We start from the raw sequence: 23,381 nt of genomic DNA on the forward strand, positions 1-23,381 counted from the left end.
AATAAGCGTAAGGAAGATATGTTATGGAAAATTATTTGTTTTTTAACTGTTTTTATGTTGTGTTTTGTATTTTGTCTATTTTTATTTTTCATTTTCACTGTTATACTTTAAAAACCTTAAAAAATATCTTTTTAAAAATGATGGGCCATTAAGAAAAAGGGGTGGTGGCCAGCTATGAGTTAGAAGACAACGTGAGAGTTTGAAGCAGAGTCTTTAGGGTTGGCTGTGGTGTGACCTATAGGAAAAAAGGTTGCAAGTTGCTAAAGAGAGAGGGTCCAAGTACGGTGGCTGATTTCTGTTTTAACCCAAGGCTGTGGCTACAGGAGAAACAAGACTCTTTTGGGGTGCTGATGCTGTGAACCTCTCAATCATAGGCTCAGGTTGTATATATGTGTAAATAAACCATATATCATAAAGACACCACAGTCTCCACTGTTTCATTTCCTAAAGGAAACACAATCCCTGGGTGAACGCCTGGAACCCCTGGAATCTCGCACCACTGGGGTGGCGTGCAACAACAGCTACAACATTTATTCATGATAAGAATATATTGACACTTAGAATCTGTGACATTTGAAACAGGACTTTTTGTTTGAACCTTTCAAACATGCAATCATTACACTTTGCTGCCACAATCACAAGGAACAGAAAGTTGCTTTTAAAAAAAGGAAACTGAATCTCAAGATTCTCACAGCCCTCAGTGAGTTGCACTGAGCTGACTTGCCACCTCTTGTTTCAAATATCAGATTTCATTCTGTACAAACATCTTATGTAAACTTGCAGAAACCACCCAAACTTGCTATGCCTATACTCTGCTTACTTATCCACAAAGACTACATAGTGTGCCTTGAACAATTCTTTTTTTAAATTATCCTTTCGCATGGTCTTCATGCATGTGAAATGCCTTCAACATGCTACACAAATATCAGTTAGCACCATTGTTAACTATTTCTAGCCAAAAGACAGCATTGACAATTGTAATAGCTGTCCATGTTAGGGTGAAACTGATGAAGTATCACTCCAAACTATGTGAGGCATAGGTAATGTGATATCCCTCCCTTGATCCTATTATTTTAAAAGAGGGGAGAGAGAATCAATTGAGTTAAAACTGTACAATTATTGCACTAAAATTAATAATATGGAAAAGTTATTATTATTATTCTCGAAGTCTTTCTGAACAGTTGAACTTTGTCTGCATTTGTAAAAGAAATTGTTTGCAATTTGTAGGTGGGGTAGTCTGACAACCCAAATCAATCATAACCACAACTTACTAACTTATTTATTTGGCCACAGATTAACACATGTAGTTTTAGCAAGTCTTTTCCCACTTCAAAATTATAACATCATACTTCTTTAAACATCTGGCTATGTTTCTCTTCCAGCTATTGGCTTGATTCTGACAGTTTTGCAACTTTTAGAACACGGCCTAAGTGTTTTGAATTGTCATGCTGCCACCTGCTGTTTATGAGCACCATTCACAATCTATATTCATTCCAAAAGCCATAGGCTTCAGTGTCAAACACACTAGGGATGAAGACTCACTGAACAGAGGGGGCTTACTAGAAGACACCCAAGGCTGGACATCAGGTGCCATCCATGGTTAGGCTCCCAATACACTCTGGAAAAAGTTGGGATTGAGGTGGGACTCGTACTCCCCTCTTCAGTACTACTTCTGGCAAGATTCTGATTCACTTCTCCTCACCTTCCCAACCCTGTCCAGACACCCTCATGTTGACTAACGGTTTTCCCCACCTACATAAAGAAACCACCACTGTGGTTAAACCCTCCTTTGGGTCTTCATTCCACAAGACAGAAGTGAGATATTTAATCAAAGTGCATGCTGTGGAAGGTGATGTATTGAGGACTGTCCAGCGACATACAAAAGGCCCTTGTGACCAAAGTAACCCCACCAGAGACAAGGCAGGGGTTGAGCATCTGGCTCCTGCCTTCTTACCTTATCTTGAGGGACACTCCCCAGAAGCAGGAGCAGACAGGGGAGCACATGTCTCTGTAGAATGTAACCAGGGTCATTTGTGCCTCCCAATCTAGCAGCATCTAGATCATAGGTCTTCAACCAGTGGGTCAGGACCCACAAGTGGGTCACAGCAAAACCCACTACATTGAACTCTAGATAAGGCTGACCAAACCAAATGAGCACTCAGATAAGCAATTAATATACTTCCCTTCTAGCGTTCTCAATCCCACTGCTTACACAGTGACTGCACTGGATGAATATTAGTTTAGGGGCCCAATTCAAAGTGCTGTTTTTGACCTATAATGCCAAACAGCTCAGCGTCACAATACCTCAAAGACTGCCTCTCCCCATATGAACCTACCTGGACCATGAGATCATCCACTGAGGTCCTTCTTTGTGTGGTGTGCATCTTCCACAAGAGGTCCGGAGGGTAGCAACATGGGAATGGGGCTGTGGAGGAATAGTTTTGAAACTGTGCTCTAAATTTAAACATTGCATTGCAGGGGGTTGGACTAGATGACCCTCGGGGTCCCATACAACTAACAATTCTATGGAAGCAAAAGAAGTCAGGGCGTGTAGAACGCCTGTCACTGTTTATATGACTTGACATTCACAAGATGAATGGGAGAGGTTGGATAAAAGTTGTTGCTAAGAGATATAGCAAGAAGCAAAGTGTAATGAAAGGAAAAGTAACAAAAAAGCCAGATAACTAAACTAGACAAGTGTGTAGTGTTTATAATTAGACATGGGTATAATACGCAGACTCATGTTGCAGCATATTGTAATTAGTTAGCTTAGCTTAAAGCTCTTTGTTTGAGACATATATAAAATCTTTATGCTGTGTTGGGGGAAGGGAGATCTCCAGTTCCTGAAGTGCCCACAGAGAAATAAAGACGTGCCTTGATTCTCATATCATTGGCCTCACTTGTTATTTAATCCCCGCCTGGGAATGAACTGCTTAGGGTGGACTCCCTTACCAGGTCTTTTCTGTGGTGGCTCCCCGCTTGCAGCATGCTCTCCCCAAGGAGACTTGCCTGGTGCCTTTGCTGCATAGCTTTCAGTGCCGGTGAAAAACATCCCTCTTCTCCCAGGCCTCTGGCTAATTAAACAGTCTATGGCAGGCATCCCCAAACTCAGCTCTCCAGATGTTTTGGGACTACAATTCCCATCATCTCTGACCACTGGTCCTGTTAGCTAGGGATGGTGGGAGTTGTAGTCCCAAAACATCTAGAGGACTGAGTTTGGGGGTGCCTGGTCTATGGCCTTTTAAACTGGGGGGTTAGTATTATTATTGTTTGTTACTATGTTATATTTTTTTGTGCTTTTAGATCGTAAACCGCCCTGTGATCCTTGGATACTGGGCAGTATAGAAATGTATTGTCGACATCCATCTGTCTCGAGAGACAATGGAGTGTGCCTCCAAAGGTGAAGTCTCATTCTCACCAATGTGGTCCGAAGGAAAGCAGAACAATAGGTTTGGCACCAGCTTGGCGGCTGGAATTGCCAGATGGAGTCATACAAGGTGCCATCCAACCGCCTTAGGGACTCCACTCTGGATTTGCGTAGGGTTTGCTGCTTAGATTTTTCTTCTCCCAAAGAAGCAGCGGAGGTTTAGGGTCAGAGTTTTCCTTCTCCTTGGATTCCCAGGTGGACGAGCCCCATCTGCTCCTCACTTCCCTCTACAGCATGTGCAGAAACAACCTTCTTGACCCACCATTGGTCTCATCTGCTCAATCCACCAGAGCCACATGCGGGGAAGTCCCTAACTCCCTGAGGGTTTTGAGACCTGGTTTAGCCCCAACCAGTCAAAGCCACTTTCCAGAGTGTGGCCAATGTCACATGCTGACAGCTTCTAGGAGCCACAGGTGACAGCCGAGTGGCAGAGGGGGGACCAAAAGGTGGGCAAACTACCTCTGCAGGTGCCCCACACCAGAGGTCCCACACCCTTCCATAAACACCCCACAGAAATGCAATAACTAGCTCAATAAATAAATGCTATAAAATGAAATAAACCTACAAAAAAACTTAAAACCGCGGAATCCCTTCCCCTCACAGACACGAAACCTAGCCCTCCCTTGCCTCCTGCTCCAGACGCAGCCCTGAAACCGCGGGCCTGCTCCTCTTTGGCGGGAGCCACCGAGGCCTAGTCCTGCCGAGCGACGCCTCGCCCGCCCCGCGCCCACAAGGGCCGCGCTTGGGCCGGCGGAGAGGCGTGGCTTGGCCGGGGCCCAGCCTCTCCCCCGGCGCTAACTTGGCGGGTTCAGCCAGGCCTTGCTCATCCGACGTGACAGCGGCGATGGCTGAGAGGGAGACCCTGGTCTCTCTCCCTCTCTCTGGGAGCCCCACGTTACCAAGCGCCATTAAACTTCCACACCGGACAGATTTCCCACCCTTTTTTTAAGCGTTCTTTTTATTATATTATTATATTATTATTATTATTATTATTATTGTCCTCGTTATTCTTATTATTAAATATTTTTTAGGGGGAGGGGGGAAGAGAGAGAGAGAGAATAACAGGACTTCTGCCTTTCCCCCTTCTTCCCTCCCCTTCTGGCTCTTCTTCCTCTCTTCCCTCGAGCCAGGCTGCCCTTTGACTCCCATGTGCCGAGAAGGACTTTGGTGAGCTTGGCCCGCCGGCTGCGCTCAAGAGTTTGGGGTAAGCGCCGCGGGGCAGAGGGGGAGAAGGAGGGCGCGCGCGGATGCGGGAGAGAGGGGTGGCGAAGGGAAAGGAAGGGACCTGCTCCGCGCCACAGCCTCCCCTGCAGCGAAGCCGGCTCCGAAGTGCAGCCTGGCCTGGACACCTCCTTGAGGACTAGCAACGTGGACTTCTTCCCTCTGCTGCTGCAAATGGAAGCGCGGGGGGGGGCGTGCTATCCCGCTTTTGGAGGCGCAAATCTGTACTCAGCCGCTTATAATAAGGGGCTCCGTTGAGCTGCACCTGCTTTGGGGTTAGGAGATGCGCTCGGGTCGCCTCCAAGGCAGGCGCGGTTCAGCCTTCTCCCGTAGCTCATGGGGGTGGGTGGGGAAGGGGAGAGGATTTGATTTCTATCCTTTTCCTGTTTGATTGCTTAAAGCTGCTCTTCGTTTCTGCTTTGTTTTGTTTGCAAGCGCTTAAGTGCTTTAGGGGTGTGTGTGTGTGTGTGTTTTGCACTGTGTGTTTTGCGCTTCTTTAACCACTAGATAAGACAGGTGCTTGCTTTGCTGTGTCTTATTTGATTAAGAAATCGTACATGACTAAATGAATACCCCACCGATAATATTGACATTTTTGTAACACTGCGGTCTCAGAAACAATTCCTATAGTTACAAGGCAGTGTGTGTGTTTATCTGTCACACACATATATTGGCAGGCGGCGGGTTGCATAGCAGTAGTGATGCTTTGGTCCAAAGTTGTGTAATTTGCTTCCCCTTGGTGTGATAATGACAACCTCGGGAATATCGATGGTTTTTTTCTGCTTTGCCTTGCTTAAAAGTATATAGCGAACGAAACGCAACATGTAGGAAGAGTTTTCCAGGGTCATCAGTGATTCACCCCGTTGCCCTTCTTGCCCCCCCCCCTTTATTGTTTTCCTCACTTTAGAAATTTGTAAGATTTCGAAGTGTAAGTTCCTCGAGGCGGGGAGCTGCGTCTTGTCCTTCTATTGTTCTGTGCCTGGACACTAGTAGCAGCAGTAGTAAATTGATTTATTGTTATTATGAATTTAAGGGGGGGGGAGAGACAATGTGCACCATAATTTTTAAATTCAAGTCTGGCATGGAATTCTGATTTTTAACTGCGACTTGCTGTTTCCTTTAAAATGTGCACTTTTTATTTAATGGACGTGCTGAATGCTCTTCAGGATGGCGTGTTGTTTATCAGTGCAAGGGCAGACGGTAAAACGTTTCCGTTACTTTAAGGTGTTGCCCGTAGTACTCGCGCCGAGGGCTCAGTCCTGCTCAACATGAATTCGGAAATAAGTCAATAGAATTGTCCACCCGGAAATAAGTCGCATGAATATGTACGAAACAGGAGTCTACCCTCTGCAGGATGAACCCAGATTAAGCCCTGCTAATTAATTTGCTTCGCTTATTTGCGACTAGTTGGCAGAGGATAAGATGCCACGGAAAGAGGCTTCCTAAGGTCAGAGATACCCGAGCAGACTCGAAGCCCAAACAGGGTAGTGGATTCTTCGGATCGTGTGAAAGGTAGACCGGAGGATGAGGAGCGAGGCTTGTCCTGTTGCTCCGAGTTTGCAAGAAAAGGGCACCGTAGAGGTAAATCGTGGCACCGTGGTTCAGAGTTTTTGCTGGTTCACGGGCTTCGCTGCAATCCTGGACCCATTTGCTTCGGGATAAGTACCACGGAACGCAGCAGGTCTTGCTTCTGAGCACACAAATACTGTATAGGATTGCGTAGACAGTTCAGCAGATCGGGCAGGGGAAATCGAGTTGCTTTGCACTTTTATACACGGGGGTGAAATAGCAGGGAATATTTCGAGATCAGACAGGACTGGGAGTTAATTTTCCTCCAGAATCCTATCGTCCGCCTGATCGCACCCCCCACCCCAAACCAGTTTTATGTGTCATCCCAAAATTATTGCTAAAATGCAGTGGGAAAGTCTATAATATCGACCTTTTAACCAACGGGAGGCGTTTGAAGTATCGCTAGGAAACGAATTTGCAATTAGAATCGGCACATATTTTTTTTTAAATTAACAATTAGAATTTAGAAGCCTTGTTCACGTGAGTCGAAGTTGCAAACCAAATGTGCACCCCATCGGCGCTCAGTGTAATGTAGGGAACCGTGAGAACGTCTTGGAACCGCGTGTCAATGTTTGTGGGAACAGCAACCATGTTCTCAGGGGCACCCGAGAAATGCCAGGAATTCAGCTAGTCGTGAGGTCTCGGTTACTCGGGAGGTAAGTCCTTAATTCCTGGCGTGCCTTGCGGGACAATCCTCCGCACACTTTACTAAGTGAAAAAGCCCCAGTAAAAAATCCGTCGGGCTTATTTCAGAGTATCCAAAAGTCGAGGTTATTAGGTTGGTGTCATGAGCTCCGTTGGATGCAGCGCATCTTCCCTCTAACGAAAGAATCAGAGCACCGCGAGATGCTGATGCCAAGGTGCAAAATCATTGCGTGCGATCCTAAACGCATCTACTTGGCAGCAAGTTCCACGGAAGCGGTGGCCGTTCTTGCAAAGGAGCGTGTTTGGGATTGTCTCCTCGAGCCCCTTGACTCCGTGGGGCTTACTCTGAAGTACTGTAAACATGCGTGGATCCGCCTGCGCATGACTTGCGAGTTTCCTTTCCCAGCATAAGTTAAATTGCCGCTCCCCCGCCCACTTTCCCCGGTGTCTTGAATACTCCTTGGTGCGGAATATTTGTGAAATCCGATTTTCTAATTCCGGATTAAGATAAGGACGAGTTTGTATACTTTTAAGGCGTTGGTTGGAGGGAGCCAGGGAATCGATGTTTTCAATCGTCTCTCCAGCACTTGACGCTAAATACAACAAGATGAAATAATAACGTTTTGACTATTAATAATTTGGCTCTTAAGTAACCCGAATCCACCGCCCATTTTAAAATACTATAAGATGATTTGGTTTGGCGGAGTCAGTGAAATCGAATCAGTTTAGATTGGTTTAAATTTCACTTTGGCAGGACTTCAGAGGATGCTGCCCCTGTGAGTTTGATACACAATCTAAATACATTTAAATATTTCGGACCTTGGACCCAGCACGCGTCTTTCTCCTCCCGAAGCTAAGCCCCTGAAGGTGTTGGTGGCCGTTCTCACCAGGGGCTCAAGAGAACAAACAGGCTGAATTCTAGAAAGGAGTGGGTCATCCACCATCTCTAACTTCATAGAGACTCTTGATACTGTTACAAGAAGATGCACACGGAGGAGGTCTAATTAGCCGCTGGTGTCCGGTGGTCTTTCCCCTACAAGCTCTGAGATTTCCATTGCACCAGAACTGGAGAACCTGTGGTCCTCCAGATATAGATGGACTACAAATCCCATTACCCCTGGCTTGGGCGAGGAAGTCCAAAAGCATCTGCAGAGTCACATATTTCCCCCATCTCTATGTAGAATTCGTTTTGAATTGAAGCCAGTCTCTACCAAATGAACCACTTTGTTCCTTCCGAGGAGGAGGAATCAGTTAGATTTGCTGGAGGGGATCTGAGAGAGGATACTGAATGACATTTGGTCAGATTGCGCCTGTTTTTCTTCCGATCCTGCTTCCTGGACGTTATAGAGAGGGAATAATAACTGAACGAGTGTCATGGAACCGATACAGATTGTGCCACTGGCATTAATGCTGCAATCCTAACCCCGTTTACCTGGAAGTAAGCCCCACAGAATTCAATACGACTTACTTCTAAGTAGACATGGTTAGGATTGTGCTGTTAAACATTAGTATGAGGTATACGTTCAAGCTCATTTCAGAGCTCAAAACAATAATTTAATGTATTTGGAGACAAACCCTGATTTGACTAAATGCTATTAAACATTTAAATGAGTAATATATACATTGTTGTAGATTTCTTCCAAAGATAGTACTGTAATTTGATACATGTAAAATTAATAAAGTTTTGATTGTCTAATTGATTCCTAAAGTGAAGCTTTAATTGCAGAGGTTTTTTTTTAAGTTACCCAATTAAATATTAGGGATTATAAAATGCAAAAATGAAGTACTCCTGGAGCACAGTTTGTTCTGAGCCAGCTTCCTCTTCTCTATGACAAATGCTATGATAAAGAAACTCAAGAATGGCTTTTTTTTCCCGTTTATGTATTTTGAATGAGAGTGATATGATTTCTCTTTTAACAATAATAAATAGTTGAAGCAGTGTTCTGCTGAAATTAATACAAATACACCTTTCAAACCAGGATTGCCTGCAGAACTGATGGGCCTGGAACTTGGTTTATGTTTGGGGTTTTTTATTTTGCCTCTGATGCACTCTTTAGTGAGGAATATTTTAAAATCCCCTATTTCCAGAGTTATGAAAAAAGAAAATATTTAAAACATCCCTCTTAAAAACATTCTCGTTTAGGCAAGCTTATCCAGATGCTTAGAAATCCTGATATGCATTTTAATGTGTTTTAGTATTTTAACTCTTTGTATGTTTTAAAGTCTCGTATTTTTAAAAAATATTATTTTATCTTTTTGTAAAATGCTTTGAGGATTATTATTTTTACAATCAGACGGTGTATAAATGTTATGAAATAGATAAATTAACAACAAGTGGTAGCTTTTGCTTATCAAGTTATGAGGTTTCTTGTAGCTATTCCTCTCAGGATCTTCAACCCTCAATGGCATTCTGCAATACATAAATGTATTTCTATTTAATCAGTTGACAATTCAAGCTGCTCTGACTACTGTCAAGAGTCAGCTACAATATAACCCCTCCAGGTGTGATATCCACATAAACTTTCCCCTGTTTAAACCTGACCGTTTTGTGATCATGGTTCAGCTGAAACAGAAGCAGAGGAGTGCCAGCAATTCATCAAGGTGCTGGCCTCCCAACGTTTTGGATCACACTGGAGGGCACCAGGTTGACAAACCTGGAAGTTAGGCTTGGGTGTTGTGCGCATTGCAACCTTCCCACAAGGAAAGCATTTCGGCTAGCTGCAGTCAGAGCAGGAGATCCGAGCGGTTAGCAGGCGATCCCCGAGTACTGATTCCACATGTGTGTGTTTTTACAGTGTACACACACACACACACACACACACACACACACACACACACACACAGTATTGGACTAGGAAGACAAGGCTCAAATCCTTGCTCACTCAGAGAACTCATTTGCGCACCTCAACTATCTCTCAATTCAGCTTACTTCACAAGACTGTGGCAAAGATAAAATTGGCTAACATTGTGGACCCTGCTCTGTGCTCAGTGAAGGAAGGATAAGGTGCAAATGTATAGATAAATAAATAAATATACATTTAAAAAAAGCTGAAGCTAGTCAGCGGTTTCCTAGCATATAGAGTAACAAAGAAATGTGAACGGGCTCATCATATCCATGTGTATGTTTTGTGCTATTATTTATATGCTGTTGTGTGAGCAGCTTAAGCAAAGGAGGGTCCTCCATTGTCCCTTTGCTGCTGCAGGTTCTTGCCAACCTACAATGGCAGCTCCCATCAGCTCTGACCAGCACTGGGTCCCCCAGCACTCAGGACTGACTTTGGGGGGCAACAGGGAAGCAGGAATGTCTACTGCTGGAAATTGGAACTGAAAGCAAATGAAGTGTTTTCCACGTCAAGAGAAGAGCAGCCTTTATGTCTGAGACATCTGTGATATAACTCATGCACAGATGGAAATGAAGTGGGCATCATCTAAAGATTTACAGACATATTGTGCTGATCACCATTTTTGCTGCAATAGTAATCCTGTATACTGATAGCGAGCTCATTTAGCTCATGCAGCCAAAACTACACAAGGGGATTGGAGGAACACAGAAGTTTGCAGAACTACAAAAAAAACAACAACAACCCAACTTAAAAGAAATCTGCAGTGGGAAGAGACAGCTAAATAAGGATGCAACACTTTCAGCGCCAATGGAAAGCTGACGGACTGTTGGGGTGGGAAACAGAAATATAGGGTTGGTGGAATGGAGTATTCTGGAAAGGGGCATACAGCTGGTTGGCTTGAACCTTGAAAACTCTATACCAGAGGTTTTCAACCTTTTTGAGTCCGCAGCTCCCTTGACCAACTACATTCTTTCTGCGGCACCCCTGTGGGGCTCAGGAGCCCAGTGATGTCACCCCTTGCCTGCAGAACTGGCAGCCCCTCACCCCTTTTAGAACACTCTCCCTTATGAAGTGTTCCCTCAGCCTCCTCTCCCCTCTCCTTGAGAGTCCTCTGGGCAGCTGCTGCTGCCACCCCTGCCCCAAATAGAGGTGCCTCCTCACACTGCCCCTGGCACTTGTCTGCCCATTCCCAACAACAAGGGCCGGTGTACTGGCTGGCTAGGCTGCCTTGTCTGCTTGCTTGCTTACTCTGAGGCCACCTCAGCTCCTGGCAACCAGCACCCCCTGACCAGCCCCAGAGGAAACATTCGCCTGGGGAGCTTGTAGCCAGGGCTGCTGCAACAAACAGCTGTGCAAGCCTTTGGGAGGCAGAGATGCCAGAGGGCATCAGAGGAGGGAGGGAAGGAAAGAGGGACAGAGGCCAGTGCTGCCCACAGCACCCCTGACCACCATTCAAGGCACCCCAGGGTGCCACGGCACACTGGTTGAAAACCACTGCTCTACACAGCAGCCTGTTATTGCAGGCCCTTCTTGAGACAAATTGTTGAATTGAGCACATAATCTACTGTTAGCGAAACACCATTCTGAGTATAGCCCACAATTCGCTCATGTGTTCCAGGGAGTCTAATCGGGAGGCCTGAAGGGCTCATGTGAAAGTTCAAAGATGTACTTCTGTGAAGAGCTCCAGCCTTAGTTCCCACAAGACTTCCATCTAGACATACAGCTGACCACATGGTAAAAATGTTTCTGGAATGTACTACTGACTACTAGTGGGGGGGGGCAGGGAGATGCACTCAAGTTAAAATTCTTTGATACTGAGAATTGTCCTGTTAAGATCACTCTGATAAAATGTGTCTGTCTGTGCATTCCAGGCCCATATTAGTTACTGTGTACATAGGACTCAGCTGTACACCTGCAAATATAACGGTTTAAGTGCAGTATACAAATGTGACACTAGATGGCAATGGTGAGCTAACTGCAAATTCAATATATATTTTTAAACGTGTTTTTTTTTGTAAAGCATTTTTACAGAGTTATTTTTATATGTGAAGGTTCAGCCGTAGTGATTTCCAACTACCATCCACCTCCTGAGCTACTATGAGTGATAATTTGCCCTTCGTTATATGTTTACCTATTTTCTGTGATACGGTCCCTTTGTAATCGAAAGCTACAAATCATGAATTTATTGTTTTTCAGCCTAATATCCTAGATTATATGTTCCCACTCTTACTGATGATAATAATGCATTATTGTGAAAACACTGCCTTGCACAGAAATGCCTGAGTGTGGTTTGAGGGGGGGTTGCTTACCAGTTTCTCAGGGATTTTTTATTTTATTTTTGGTAATAATGCTGCCATAATGTTCTTATTGTAGGTTAGAGAGCTGAAACAATGGGTGACTGGAACTTTCTGGGGAGACTATTAGAGAATGCGCAAGAGCACTCCACAGTTATTGGCAAAGTTTGGCTGACGGTACTGTTTATCTTCAGGATATTGGTGCTGGGGGCGGCTGCTGAGGAGGTCTGGGGAGATGAACAATCAGATTTTACATGCAACACCCAGCAACCTGGTTGTGAGAACGTCTGCTATGACGAAGCCTTCCCCATCTCCCACATCCGCTTCTGGGTGCTGCAAATCATCTTTGTCTCCACTCCGACCCTCATCTACCTGGGTCACGTGCTCCACATTGTGCGCATGGAGGAAAAGAAAAAAGAGAAGGAAGAAGAGATTAGGAAAACCGGAAACAGCAGGGAAGCAAGCCGCCTCCTGCAAGGATCAAAAGCGGAAGTTGGCAGCGGTGAGAACAGCAGCGGCAGCAACGACAAGCAGCCGCCAAAGCAGAAAGAGGAGAAACTGCCTGTCCGCGATGAGCATGGCAGGATTCGCATGGCAGGTGCCCTGTTGCGCACCTACGTTTTCAACATTATCTTCAAAACTCTCTTTGAAATAGCCTTTATCTTGGGCCAGTACTTCCTTTACGGTTTTGAGTTGAAGCCACTCTACCGTTGTGGCCGCTGGCCCTGCCCAAACATTGTAGATTGTTTCATTTCGCGGCCCACGGAGAAGACCATCTTCATCATCTTCATGCTGGCGGTGGCCTGCCTCTCTCTGCTCCTCAACATGTTTGAGATGTACCACTTGGGATGGAAAAAATTCAAGCAGGGCATGACCAGTAGGCGCAGCCATGCAGCACCCACCTTCACCCCCGTCACGCCAGCCTCAGAAGTGGAGGACTCCAAACCTGCCTCCCACGCAGCCTTGCCGGTACCTGCAGCACCACCAACCGCGACCTCCATCACCATGCCTGAAACTCGTACCATCACCCCGCTGGTTTATCAGCAAGCTGGGTTGCCACACTACGCGGACGTTACCTCCAGGCCACAGCCGGCCTCTGTTGCAACCTCTCTGACTGGCTACCCAGGGGGTCCTTTGGCTGGCGAGGACAGGCACAAAGCCCTCAGGCACACGGCAGTCTCCACCCCAGTCGCAACCACATCGTCTATCCCTTCACCTTCGCCTGTCAACAACTCCTACTTCAGTAGCCAAGCGCTGGCTGATGAGCACAACTGGGCCAATTTGGCCGTCGAGCAGCAGAGGAAACTCGCAGGCTCCAGCTCAGCTGCCTCCTCCACCCCCAGTAGCCTCCGACAACCTCACCCGGAGCAAGGGGAGCCCAGAGAGCACCCGCCGCCTCCACCTTCTCTGTCGCCTGTGGCTGCCGCCAACAGCAGCAGCCTGAGTACCAGCCTGAGTGGGGGAAGTGGCAGCAAGTGGGATGGAGAAGGGGAAGAGGAAGGGTCCTCTATGTCGGCTGCCTGCACCTTGGTGGAGATGCACGACCCACCGCTGCTCATAGACACACGTCGCTTGAGCAGGGCTAGTAAATCGAGCAGCAGCAGAGCCAGGTCTGATGACTTGACCGTGTAACTGGATTCCCTACGCCGGGAGGAATAAGAAGATGAAGGTAGCAAAGTGTAAAGGGGAACTATTCTGGGGGGTAGGGAGGCTTAATCCCAGGACAAGGGGATAAGGGAGGCCAAGATCCCAAACTTTGAAGCTTGCAGTTCTTGCACTCTGTGGGTTGTAGTGGTGGTGAGGGCGGGGGCGGGACAAACATCAACGTTTTCTAATAGGTTGGGGGTGGCGAAAGCGCAGCCCACCGGCCAAGGGACCAATAGCAGCCAGATCACGTGAGAGGGAAAGAGGCCTTCGTAGATTATAGGTGCTAGCAGCAAATGAGAACGTGCTGTTGTAATCACATATCCCAACAAGCAATGCTTAGTCCTTGTCGTCATCTGTCATCTCATTCTGCCCCTCATCCCAGTTCCAGTTCCTTTCACAGGCTCACATTTAGTTCTAGTAAGAGGGTTTCTTCCTCCTGTTCACCTCACTTCCATAAACCTGGAACTCACCAAAGCCAGTCCAAGCCATTTTGCTGCCTGAGGCAAAGGACAAGATGGTGCCCATCTCCCACTCTACATACAGAAGTTGACTAGACTAGCAGTTGAATCTTACTAAAATGGTGCCAATGGGATAGCATCCTCCCCAACATCTTAGGGCAGCAAACTAGTTTAAGGGATGCAGGAAAGACTGTGTGGCACACACATCTCTGACCTCCAATAGAAGGCCCTGCTGCTGCTCCTCAGCATCAGCCACCTGAGGCTGTTGCCTCACTCTGCCTAATGATAGGGTCAGCCCTGAAGGTAACTGCAGATCATCTTCCCCCTTCGTGGTCAAAGAGCCACAATTAAAACAAAAGCAGGTTTAGGTGTCTTCAGTTAATTTAAGGCAGCTTTCTGCTCTTCACAAATTGTCAGTTTCTAATGGGTCTGTACTGACCCCCTGCTGTAGACTGAAGTGTTCATTTTTTCATTTATTTCCATTCTTTTCTTTTTGGCTCTTAATCTGTGAGGAAGTGTCAAGCTTGAAATTCTACACAAGTGTTTCCAAACCATGAAGACACATTTTAAATCTATGTATTTTTAAACCTTTGGTTACCTTTCTTGAAATTACTTCTGAAACTATAAATGCAAGAACAAGAACGTAAAGCACACACATCTTAAGATATGGCACACTTTGGCTTTTAACCCAGAAAAGCAAAGAAACCGTTCCAGTATTTTATGCTTATTGTGAACAAAATTGTAGGATGAACTAGGACTGTGCATTTTAGGTGGCTAAATATTTTTGAGCTAGTTAGGGGAAATAGTGAGGGCACAACTGAGCTAAAAAGAGGCATAAACACTTGATTTCAGTGGAGTGAGTAAAATGAGCAGCAGATTACAATCTCAACCTAAAAAGAGATTTTTTGCGGGGTCTGCTGTTGTAAAATGTATTTGGCAAAAGTAATAAACAGTAAGACTAAAACTACAGTGCACACCTGAAGATTTTAAAAATAACCTATGTATTTCAAATTAATGTGGCAGTGCACTTAGCTCTTTAGTTTTATAATTTGTATTGACTCTGGTCATTTTCACAAATGGGGATTGGCTTCTGTTTGATTTCCAGCATAAAAAAAATGTCCAAAATGAAAAATTAGGCCCTGTACCACAGAAAGTTGATTGTGCTTAAGTACCTTTGAAATCCACTGGTCTTGTTATTTGCAGCTAGCCTCATCGATCTCAACAGGACCTAAGCGCAACCGACTTTGTCTGGATCAAAGCCTAATGTGCAGTGTAAAACTGCTTTATCTGGTATTTCTTAAGTACATGTTTGCTTTTCTCATATATTTAAATCACATTCAACCACTTTATTGTCTAGAAATGTTGGTGTCTATTTGACTAAGCGGCAACTTGTCTTCCACTATCTGAATCCATTTCTTCCAGACTAAAGATGTCCTTTTTTGAAGACATAAAGTGAAGTGCGCTGTGCTATCAATTAACAGTGCAACGTGGCACACGCCTGCTCCGAAGTAAGACTCACTGAGTTCAATGAGGCTTATTTCCAAGTAGGCCAATATACGATTGCGACCTAAATCAGAGGAAGATTTAAAGACAGTGGGTTGTATCCAACAGTGGGGGGCTGGGTGGGGGGAGTTCTGATTACATGGGATTTCCCCTTCCACTCCTTTCTCTGCCTGTCCCCAAAACTGCTCTGGAGGGTTCTTCTGGAGGGGCTGCAGGGGAGAGGAGGGGGGGGTGATCTTTTGCAGACCTGGAAATCTGCTGTGCTAGTGGAACGGCAGCATTAGATACGGCTCGGAATGTCTGGATCAGACCAAAAGTTTATCTAGTCTAGCATGCTGCTTCCCAAAGCAACCAATCGGATGCTCACTCCCGGTTGGTCCACCATCAAATTGCATTCCCTGATGCCTCTGAATTTGGATGTATCCCTATAGCCATCATGACTAATAGCCATTGATAGGTCCATTCTGCGTGGATTTGTCTAATCCCCTTTTAAAGGCATCTAAGCAGTGCCTTAATATATCATGATAGATGGCATTCTGCTCTCGGGGTTGCATATGCCGTGTTGCTGACGCCAGCATTAAGTCAACAGGCTTGTCTAAGCAGAAATGAGAACAGAATTGTACTCAGTTTGCCTCTTCTTTTCTTTTTATACTATATTGTCTGAAATGTAACACAAAACGAATTGCCAAGGTAGCACTATATATATCTTATTTCAATAAATAAATGAAAAGGGGGAAAGATAGTTGCTTCAATGTTCTTTGTACACACTGTACTCATGTATCTCAAGGAATAGAGTGATTTTTCCAAAGTTAGCCTGGTTTTCTATCTAATGAGTGCTGTTCCTGTTCTAGGAAGGCACCCAGGAAAGGAGTAAATTAACAGCTTGGAATGGAATTTGACTCACGATTTCCTAGGCTCCCTGATAATTCCCTGTGCTGCCCACATTCCAAGTAATGTTAAAGGTATCTGCAGAATAATAATAATAATAATAATAATAATAATAATAATAATGAAAACTTATTATAGCATCATTTATTTATTGCTTTGGCCAAATGGGCCAAGCCTTACTTAAAAGATTGCTTTGTATGCCAAGCTTTTTAATATACTATATCCTATGCATTCCAACTCAAAAGTAAGACCCACTGAGTTCAATATGACTTTCTCCCAGGGGAGTGTTGTAGGACTGCAAACTAGGCCTTGTTCTAAATTCACTAAAATAAATTCCATCTCTCTTGGAAGGATATAGAGAAATGCTTTGGCATCAGATACCAGTATTTCTTACTTTTTACTGAGATAACATCCACATAGGCCATAGAGTATTAGCAAAGTAAGAACCAAAAGCAGAATAGGAGCAAGGGTTCAATTCTTGAATACCAAGAAAACACCTCAATTAATATATTTCAACCAACTTAGAAAGCAATTAGTTCAAGAAACATCTGCTGGGGAAAACAACATATCCTGTTGTAAATATGTTCATTTACCTTGGGTTTTTTTTGTCGTTAAAACAAAACAGAGAGTATGGTGACAATTAACTCTTGTAGCTTTTTTGGGGGGGGGCTCAATATTGGAAGAGGTTTCTCAAAGTAGTATGTATATAAGGGTGTTTTCACATGTGACTTTTAAGAAGCTGAGTGTTCCAATTAATCAAATGAAAAAGTGACATTCATATGCTCATATGTTGTTTTGAAACTGTCTCTCTCTAGCTTTTTAAATCCCACTGACAAGTACATCATTCATAAGTAGCATACCAGAAGCACAGGCCACGATTTGCTTTCCTTAAACTGTATCTACTTAATGGAACTTAAATTATATATAATTGCTGGAACAGGGCTTGGGAAACCTCTGTCGCTCCAGATGTTTTTGGACTCCCCCAGCCAGTAGGGCCAGTAACCAGGAATGGTGGTTGTTGGAGTCAAACAATATCTGCAGGGCCACAGGTTCCCCATCTCTGGTCTAAAAATTGTGTTATTCCACTACCGAGCTTTGTAGACCTCCCTGCAGGTAATTTCCACTGGATGCAAACCAACATACTCAGGCATAGAGTGAAGCTGTAAGACTAAATTATCCTTTGACTGGAAGTATATGCAACGTCGGCCGACTCATGTCTTTGCCACTGCCAAATTTCTCACACCCTGCTCCCCTTCCTGTCAAAGAAACATAGGAAATCCCCTGCTCCCTGCTTGCCCTTGCGAGTTATGCTAATAAACATCATTGGTACTCTATGTATTGGTGGGATTTCCCCACTGGGACATTTCTCCCAGGTGATCAAGCATGGGGAAAGCAATGTAATAATATGTAGAAGGGTTTGGGTTGGTTTAGCTCACCAACAGCAGCAGGATGCTTAAGAATTACTATGGACGACAGTGGGAATATCTCCCTCCAAGGGAGCCTTTAATCAGCACAAAGCCCTCCCCCTACCCAATTTTGTAGTGGAGAGACAAAAAAAGTTGTGCCCGCTTTGATCAGAAGCCAAGGGAGTCCTTACATTGGCACCAGGCTACCCACAAAGTTAATGAAGCTACACATGGAAGGGAAAAAAGATGCAGCCCATTTTAACATCTTGTAAGACACAAGTTAATTCAGGTCACTGAAATATCTTGTAACATGTTTTGGCAAAACTATAAAGAGGAAAGGGAGATTTGGAGCATATTAGCCAAAAGAAATGGTCATTAACAGATAGATGATAGATAGATATAGAAACAGTATTTTAGGACCTTTTTCAGTTTGATCTCTTTTTGCTTATTAGTGTGCTGATTATGTTATTGACTTTTAAATCCTGGTGGGTATTTAAATATACATAATTTTAGGTCCTCTGGATTCTCTTCCTTGTGAAATGTGTGCTCTGTTCATCATTTGGTTTCCTGAAGTTTACATTAAATTATTGCCCCTTCACACAGTGGGTTTCCCCGCCCTAAACAGAAGAGTCATGTACAAAAACTGTATCTCACATGTGTTTGTTTCACAGCAGGAAGCTGCTCCTCCAGTCATGTGTATTCATAAAGAGTGTTTTCCCCCCCAAACATGTACATCATTACATATGTTTTCCCACGTACAGAGGTGTTGGGGATAGTAACTGTCTGAGAGAAACTTCATTGCCCTAAGCAGCGAGAGATTTGTGCAAGGAAATTCTTTTCAGTGTGTTGTTCATGGGAATGTGTAGCTGGATAGACAACTCTATCCATATTATGGTGCTCATCTGAGCCCTATTGAACCATCTGTATGTGTCTTTTGCTGTAAATGGGGATGCCCAGCCCTACCAGAGCCACCACCAATTGTCATTGTAAGCTGCCTACAATTTGAGCAATAATGGGAATCCCACCTGAAGCGGTTCTTAGGTCAAACTATTCATGACAGAAGCAGAGCTGTGTTTTAGAAGATTGGTTGCACCCAACGTAGGTAAAGTAGCAAGATGGGGGCAGATTCAAACTAGGAAAGATGGCAGCATAGGAAGCTTCCTTATGCCGAGTCCATCTAGATCAGTATTGTCTACACTGATTGGCAGCGGCGTCCAGGTGTTCAGAAAGGGGACATTCCCTGTCGTACCTGGAGATACCAGGGGTTGAGCCTGGAATCTTCTGGATGCCAAGCAGATGCTCCCAAGTAAGTCCACCAGTCCAGCCACCCCCACCCCCCACGTAGGCTCCAAGACAATAGAGAATAAGTTGGGAATAAGTGAACAGAGGAGATGAGGGGGGCAGAACATGTAGAGGAATGTTCATCACTCACCCACCCCATCCCTCCTGCTCCTTCTCCCCTTGAAGTTGCCTCTGCCCCTTCGTGTCATACTACAGTTGTTCAGGGCTATCTGTTATTTAGAACTCAGATCCACCTCTGTGACATGTAGATCGTTATCCATTTGTTATTTTATTAAGTGTGTGGGTTGCTTTATCTTGCATGAGGCAACCCAACATGACTTACAAACAAACAAACAAACACCCCCCCCACCATAGATACATTAAAACCTGGGGGGGGGGGCTAGAAATGCATTAAAAGCAGCCCACCACTTCTAAAAGGCCACAGATAGTTAAAGGGCAAAGGCCTGGTTATAGAGAAAAGGCATCCTATGTTGTGTCTGAATGCTGCCTTTGAATGGACATGTGTAGCTGGTGTGTGCTCAGGATCACAGCCTAACAGGACGAAATCCAGACACTGAATTTTCCTGAAGGAATTTGTGTTAATTCCACAAGCAGACCATAATGGGAATATCCCATGTAGAGCATAACATAATTCCTACCTTTGTCTCTCCCTTCTCGTCTGCTTCCCACCCCCCACCTCCGCTTCCCCATTATTTTAGATTGTAAGCTCCTTGGAAGCAGGGGCTGTCTTTCTCTTGCCTATGCACCTCTCTAAAGCACCAATAATGCTATGTTAATAGTTAGGATGCATGCATCTCAAGTTGTGATTTACATATGCCTTCTCACAAGTCCCCTGTGTGGGAATTTCGTGATAAGCGTTGAAGCCCATATGTGAAAGTTTATTTGCAATTAATGGAACGTATATGTATGTTCAGGGTCCAGCTGTTATGGGACAAGTTGCCACCGTCATTTGAAGCAACAGCCCCGTCCTGGGTTCTTGTTTTTGTTTTAGAATCTCTGCATTGTTCCCATGTGGAAGATTTTGTTTCCTTGCTACGAACAACATGCCAGTTTTATTTGTTCACAGAGATATTTCTTGTAAAACCTTTTGCATAAGTATAAATTATTCCCATGAGACAGACACGGCTATGCAGGTTTGGATTTCTTAAAAAAATGTTTAGTTATGATACTCTTTGATTTCTGGCATTTCACAACTGTTGGTATACAGTAAGCCCACAACTTACGCATGGTTAACACATTCAGCTTTACGCACTGGGGTAAAAAAGTAAAAAATAAAAGGGGGCGGGTGTCCAGGGCGGGGAAAGACTTTTAGTAATCCCACTCATCGTTGACTTCAATGAGTTTTGACTATATGTGATTCTGGCTTTAGGTGCAACCTCCAGAATGTAACCCCTGTGTAAATTGCAGGCTTACTGCATTTGAAATAAGTGTGTGCAATTTTGAAGCAGAAGATATATTCCCTCTTAACACAATGTATTTCCACTGGAGAATCGGATTGCATCAGAAGGTTTACTCATTTATGTCGCTCGAAGTACACGTGTCCTTCAACATCACCGAACCTCCCAACAAGGAAGGAGAGAATTTTCTGGGCAGTCAGGGACTTGTAATCACGCCAAAAGCATCAAACTGTTCCAAGGGCTGTCTTTGAAGAAGTGCCTTGTGGATTAATTATGTGAGAACCAGTTGGTGTCCATGTTCATTTACCTCAAATGTTTACAAAACTGTTACTAAATAAACTTTTGTACCATAACACTGTCTCTTATAAATGACATTTCCACACACCCATCCCATTGGTCGCTGCAGCTGCTGTTTCTTCTTCTTCTTCAAATAGCACAAACAATTTCCTTAGAGCTTTACATCATGGTCACCTCTACAGCATACATTTAAAGCACATTTAAAACATATAGCTTCCCTCAGAAAATCTCGGGAGCCATAGTTTATCCTTCACAGGGCCACAACTCCCAGCACCCTTAAACTACAGCTCCCAGGATTCCACGGGAAGTCATGTGCTGTATGGCTGTGACCAACTACTCTCAGGTCGCATTTGTCTGACATAGAGAGAACACTTACCTCCAACTCTAGGAAGTAACTTACTGTTGTTGCTTCCAGTGCAGAAAGACAATAAAAGGGCCTACTCTGAGGTTATTATGTGAGAGCTGTTGTAGTATCATTTATTCCCACACCATAAACCAGAAGTCAGAACGTGTGAGAGGAACCCACAAAGAATTTCCTTCCCTCGCTTTCCATGATACAGGCATGGAAAAGAACTTAGCCGCAATTGCCTTCCCAATGAACCCCCAGAGTGCAGGAAGAAAAGACATGCTGCACAGGGTCCCCCCAAGTGCAAAACTTATGTCAGAATGTAGGGCAGCCACTTACACATAATAAAGAAGGGCAAACAAGCACAGTTTTCCATAGCAGCTGTGTCTCCTAACCTCTACGTATAATTGTACAAGCTGAGCTTGCTGGCATGTGATTGAATCCCACCTGAAAATAGCAATACAGTGGTACCTCGGGTTACATACACTTCAGGTTACATACGCTTCAGGTTACAGACTCTGCTAACCCAGAAATAGTACCTCGGGTTAAGAACTTTGCTTCAGGATGAGAACAGAAATCATGCTCCAGGGGCACGGCGGCAGCAGGAGGCCCCATTAGTTAAAGTGGTGCTTCAGGTTAAGAACAGTTTCAGGTTAAGAACGGACCTCCAGAACGAATTAAGTTCTTAACCTGAGGTACCACTGTAGTCTGGGAGAGCCTTCACATGCCTGCAAGGTCTCCTTATATTCTCAATAGCTACTGAGCAACTTGGAGTCCTCTGCTCCCTCTCTTCTTCCAATTATTATCTTCAAACCAGACTTCAAATAGAGGACTGTGCTCTGTAAAAAGCAGGTGCGCAACCACCCTACGAAAGGGCCAGTGAGTTTAGCTAGGCACAAGTCTTTGGAAGCAGACCCTTTTGGAAACCAATGGCTTAAGATGCAGAAGTCGACGAAGACATGGTAAGAGGAGGAGACTTTGAAGAGGAGTCACCATATGACTTGAAAGGTATCCCGGAGAAAAAGGGATTTATGTGCAGCACCCAGTCCTTGGTCAGATTTGCAAAAGACCTGGTAGTGGGGAGCTGAGATGCAGCGCTGCTGCTACCTGCTGTCAGGGACTGGACTGAGGTTGGAATGGTGGAGACCGCCCTCCTCCTCCTGCACTTCCAAGAGAAGACAGTATAGATTTACAACAGTGGTTTTCAGAAGGCCACAGAGGGGAGAAGCTGGGAAACATTGGGAGAGGAGCAGGAAGAAGAAGCAGCACCAGGGAAGGGACAGCTGACAGACTCAGTGCCTTTATAAAGCATTCCAGGACCTGGCGGGCATTGAAAGTAGGAGAACAGAAAGCTCAGAGGCAGGAAGCACAGATCAGCCAATGTAGGGATGACGTATAATAGGAGAGACGGAGGGGGTGGAGCTTTACTCGGAGCAACACCATTATCCAAGAGAGATGGCATTTCTATGTCTCTCTCTGTGAATATTGAATAAAAGACCTTGGTAAGACCTTCTTGTCTTTCCTTTACTGGCAGCCGGCCATGAGGGAGGGGGAGTGGATTCCCTGGAGCCTGATAGGCGGTACACAAAGTAAATAAATATCAGGAGTGGGGATCGTGTGGCCCTCCAAATACTATTGGACTCCAACTCCTGTATTCCTGACTGCGTGGTGTTGATGGAAGTTAAGTCCACCAACATTGGCAGGCCACACGTTTCCCCTTCCTTGATGTACACGGGGTCCTCTGAGCCTACACGTTCATAACATGGTTCTTAGTGACACGGCAAAATCCCCATTCCTCTCAGCTGCCATGTGGTGGTCTAGGATAGCTGCATTCTTGCACACACCAGGAAAGGACTGCATACAATGCCACTGCCTGGAAGGAACCCCAATGGCACTTCCAATGGCATGTGAATGGTAGGGAGCCACTCAGGTCTTGCACCCTGTACAAAAACTACTGCCAAACAATACATAGGGTTCTATCTAACCAAGTTGTCCTGTTAGCAAAAGGATTTCAATCTGCACAATGGGACTTTTTGTCCCTTGCCTCCCTGACCTCAATCTATTATGGGTTTCCTCCTCAACCCTCCAGAGCAGGCATAGGTAAACTTGGCCCTCCAGATGTTTTTGGCCTACAATGC

The 23,381-nt window shown here is 44.9% G+C and overlaps 1 protein-coding gene across 2 annotated transcripts; it reads left to right on the forward strand.

Annotated features, from left to right (window-relative positions):
- The first annotated feature begins 4,209 nt into the window (after window positions 1-4,209).
- GJA3 (gap junction protein alpha 3) lies at window positions 4,210-16,626 on the forward strand. 2 transcript variants are annotated; one of them, XM_081199380.1, is made up of 2 exons: window positions 4,210-4,631; window positions 12,079-16,626. In XM_081199380.1, exon 2 carries the CDS (start codon window positions 12,096-12,098, stop codon window positions 13,629-13,631), a length of 1,536 nt encoding a protein of 511 aa, XP_081055506.1. In that variant the 5' UTR covers window positions 4,210-4,631; window positions 12,079-12,095; the 3' UTR covers window positions 13,632-16,626. The 2 variants fall into 2 exon arrangements, with proteins under 2 accessions (XP_081055506.1, XP_081055507.1); XM_081199381.1 differs by lacking the exon at window positions 4,210-4,631 and adding an exon at window positions 11,305-11,439.
- The last annotated feature ends 6,755 nt before the right edge of the window (window positions 16,627-23,381 follow it).

Source organism: Podarcis bocagei (assembly GCF_964188305.1).
Source record: "Podarcis bocagei genome assembly, chromosome: 6".
Classification (NCBI taxonomy): Eukaryota; Metazoa; Chordata; class Lepidosauria; order Squamata; family Lacertidae; genus Podarcis; species Podarcis bocagei.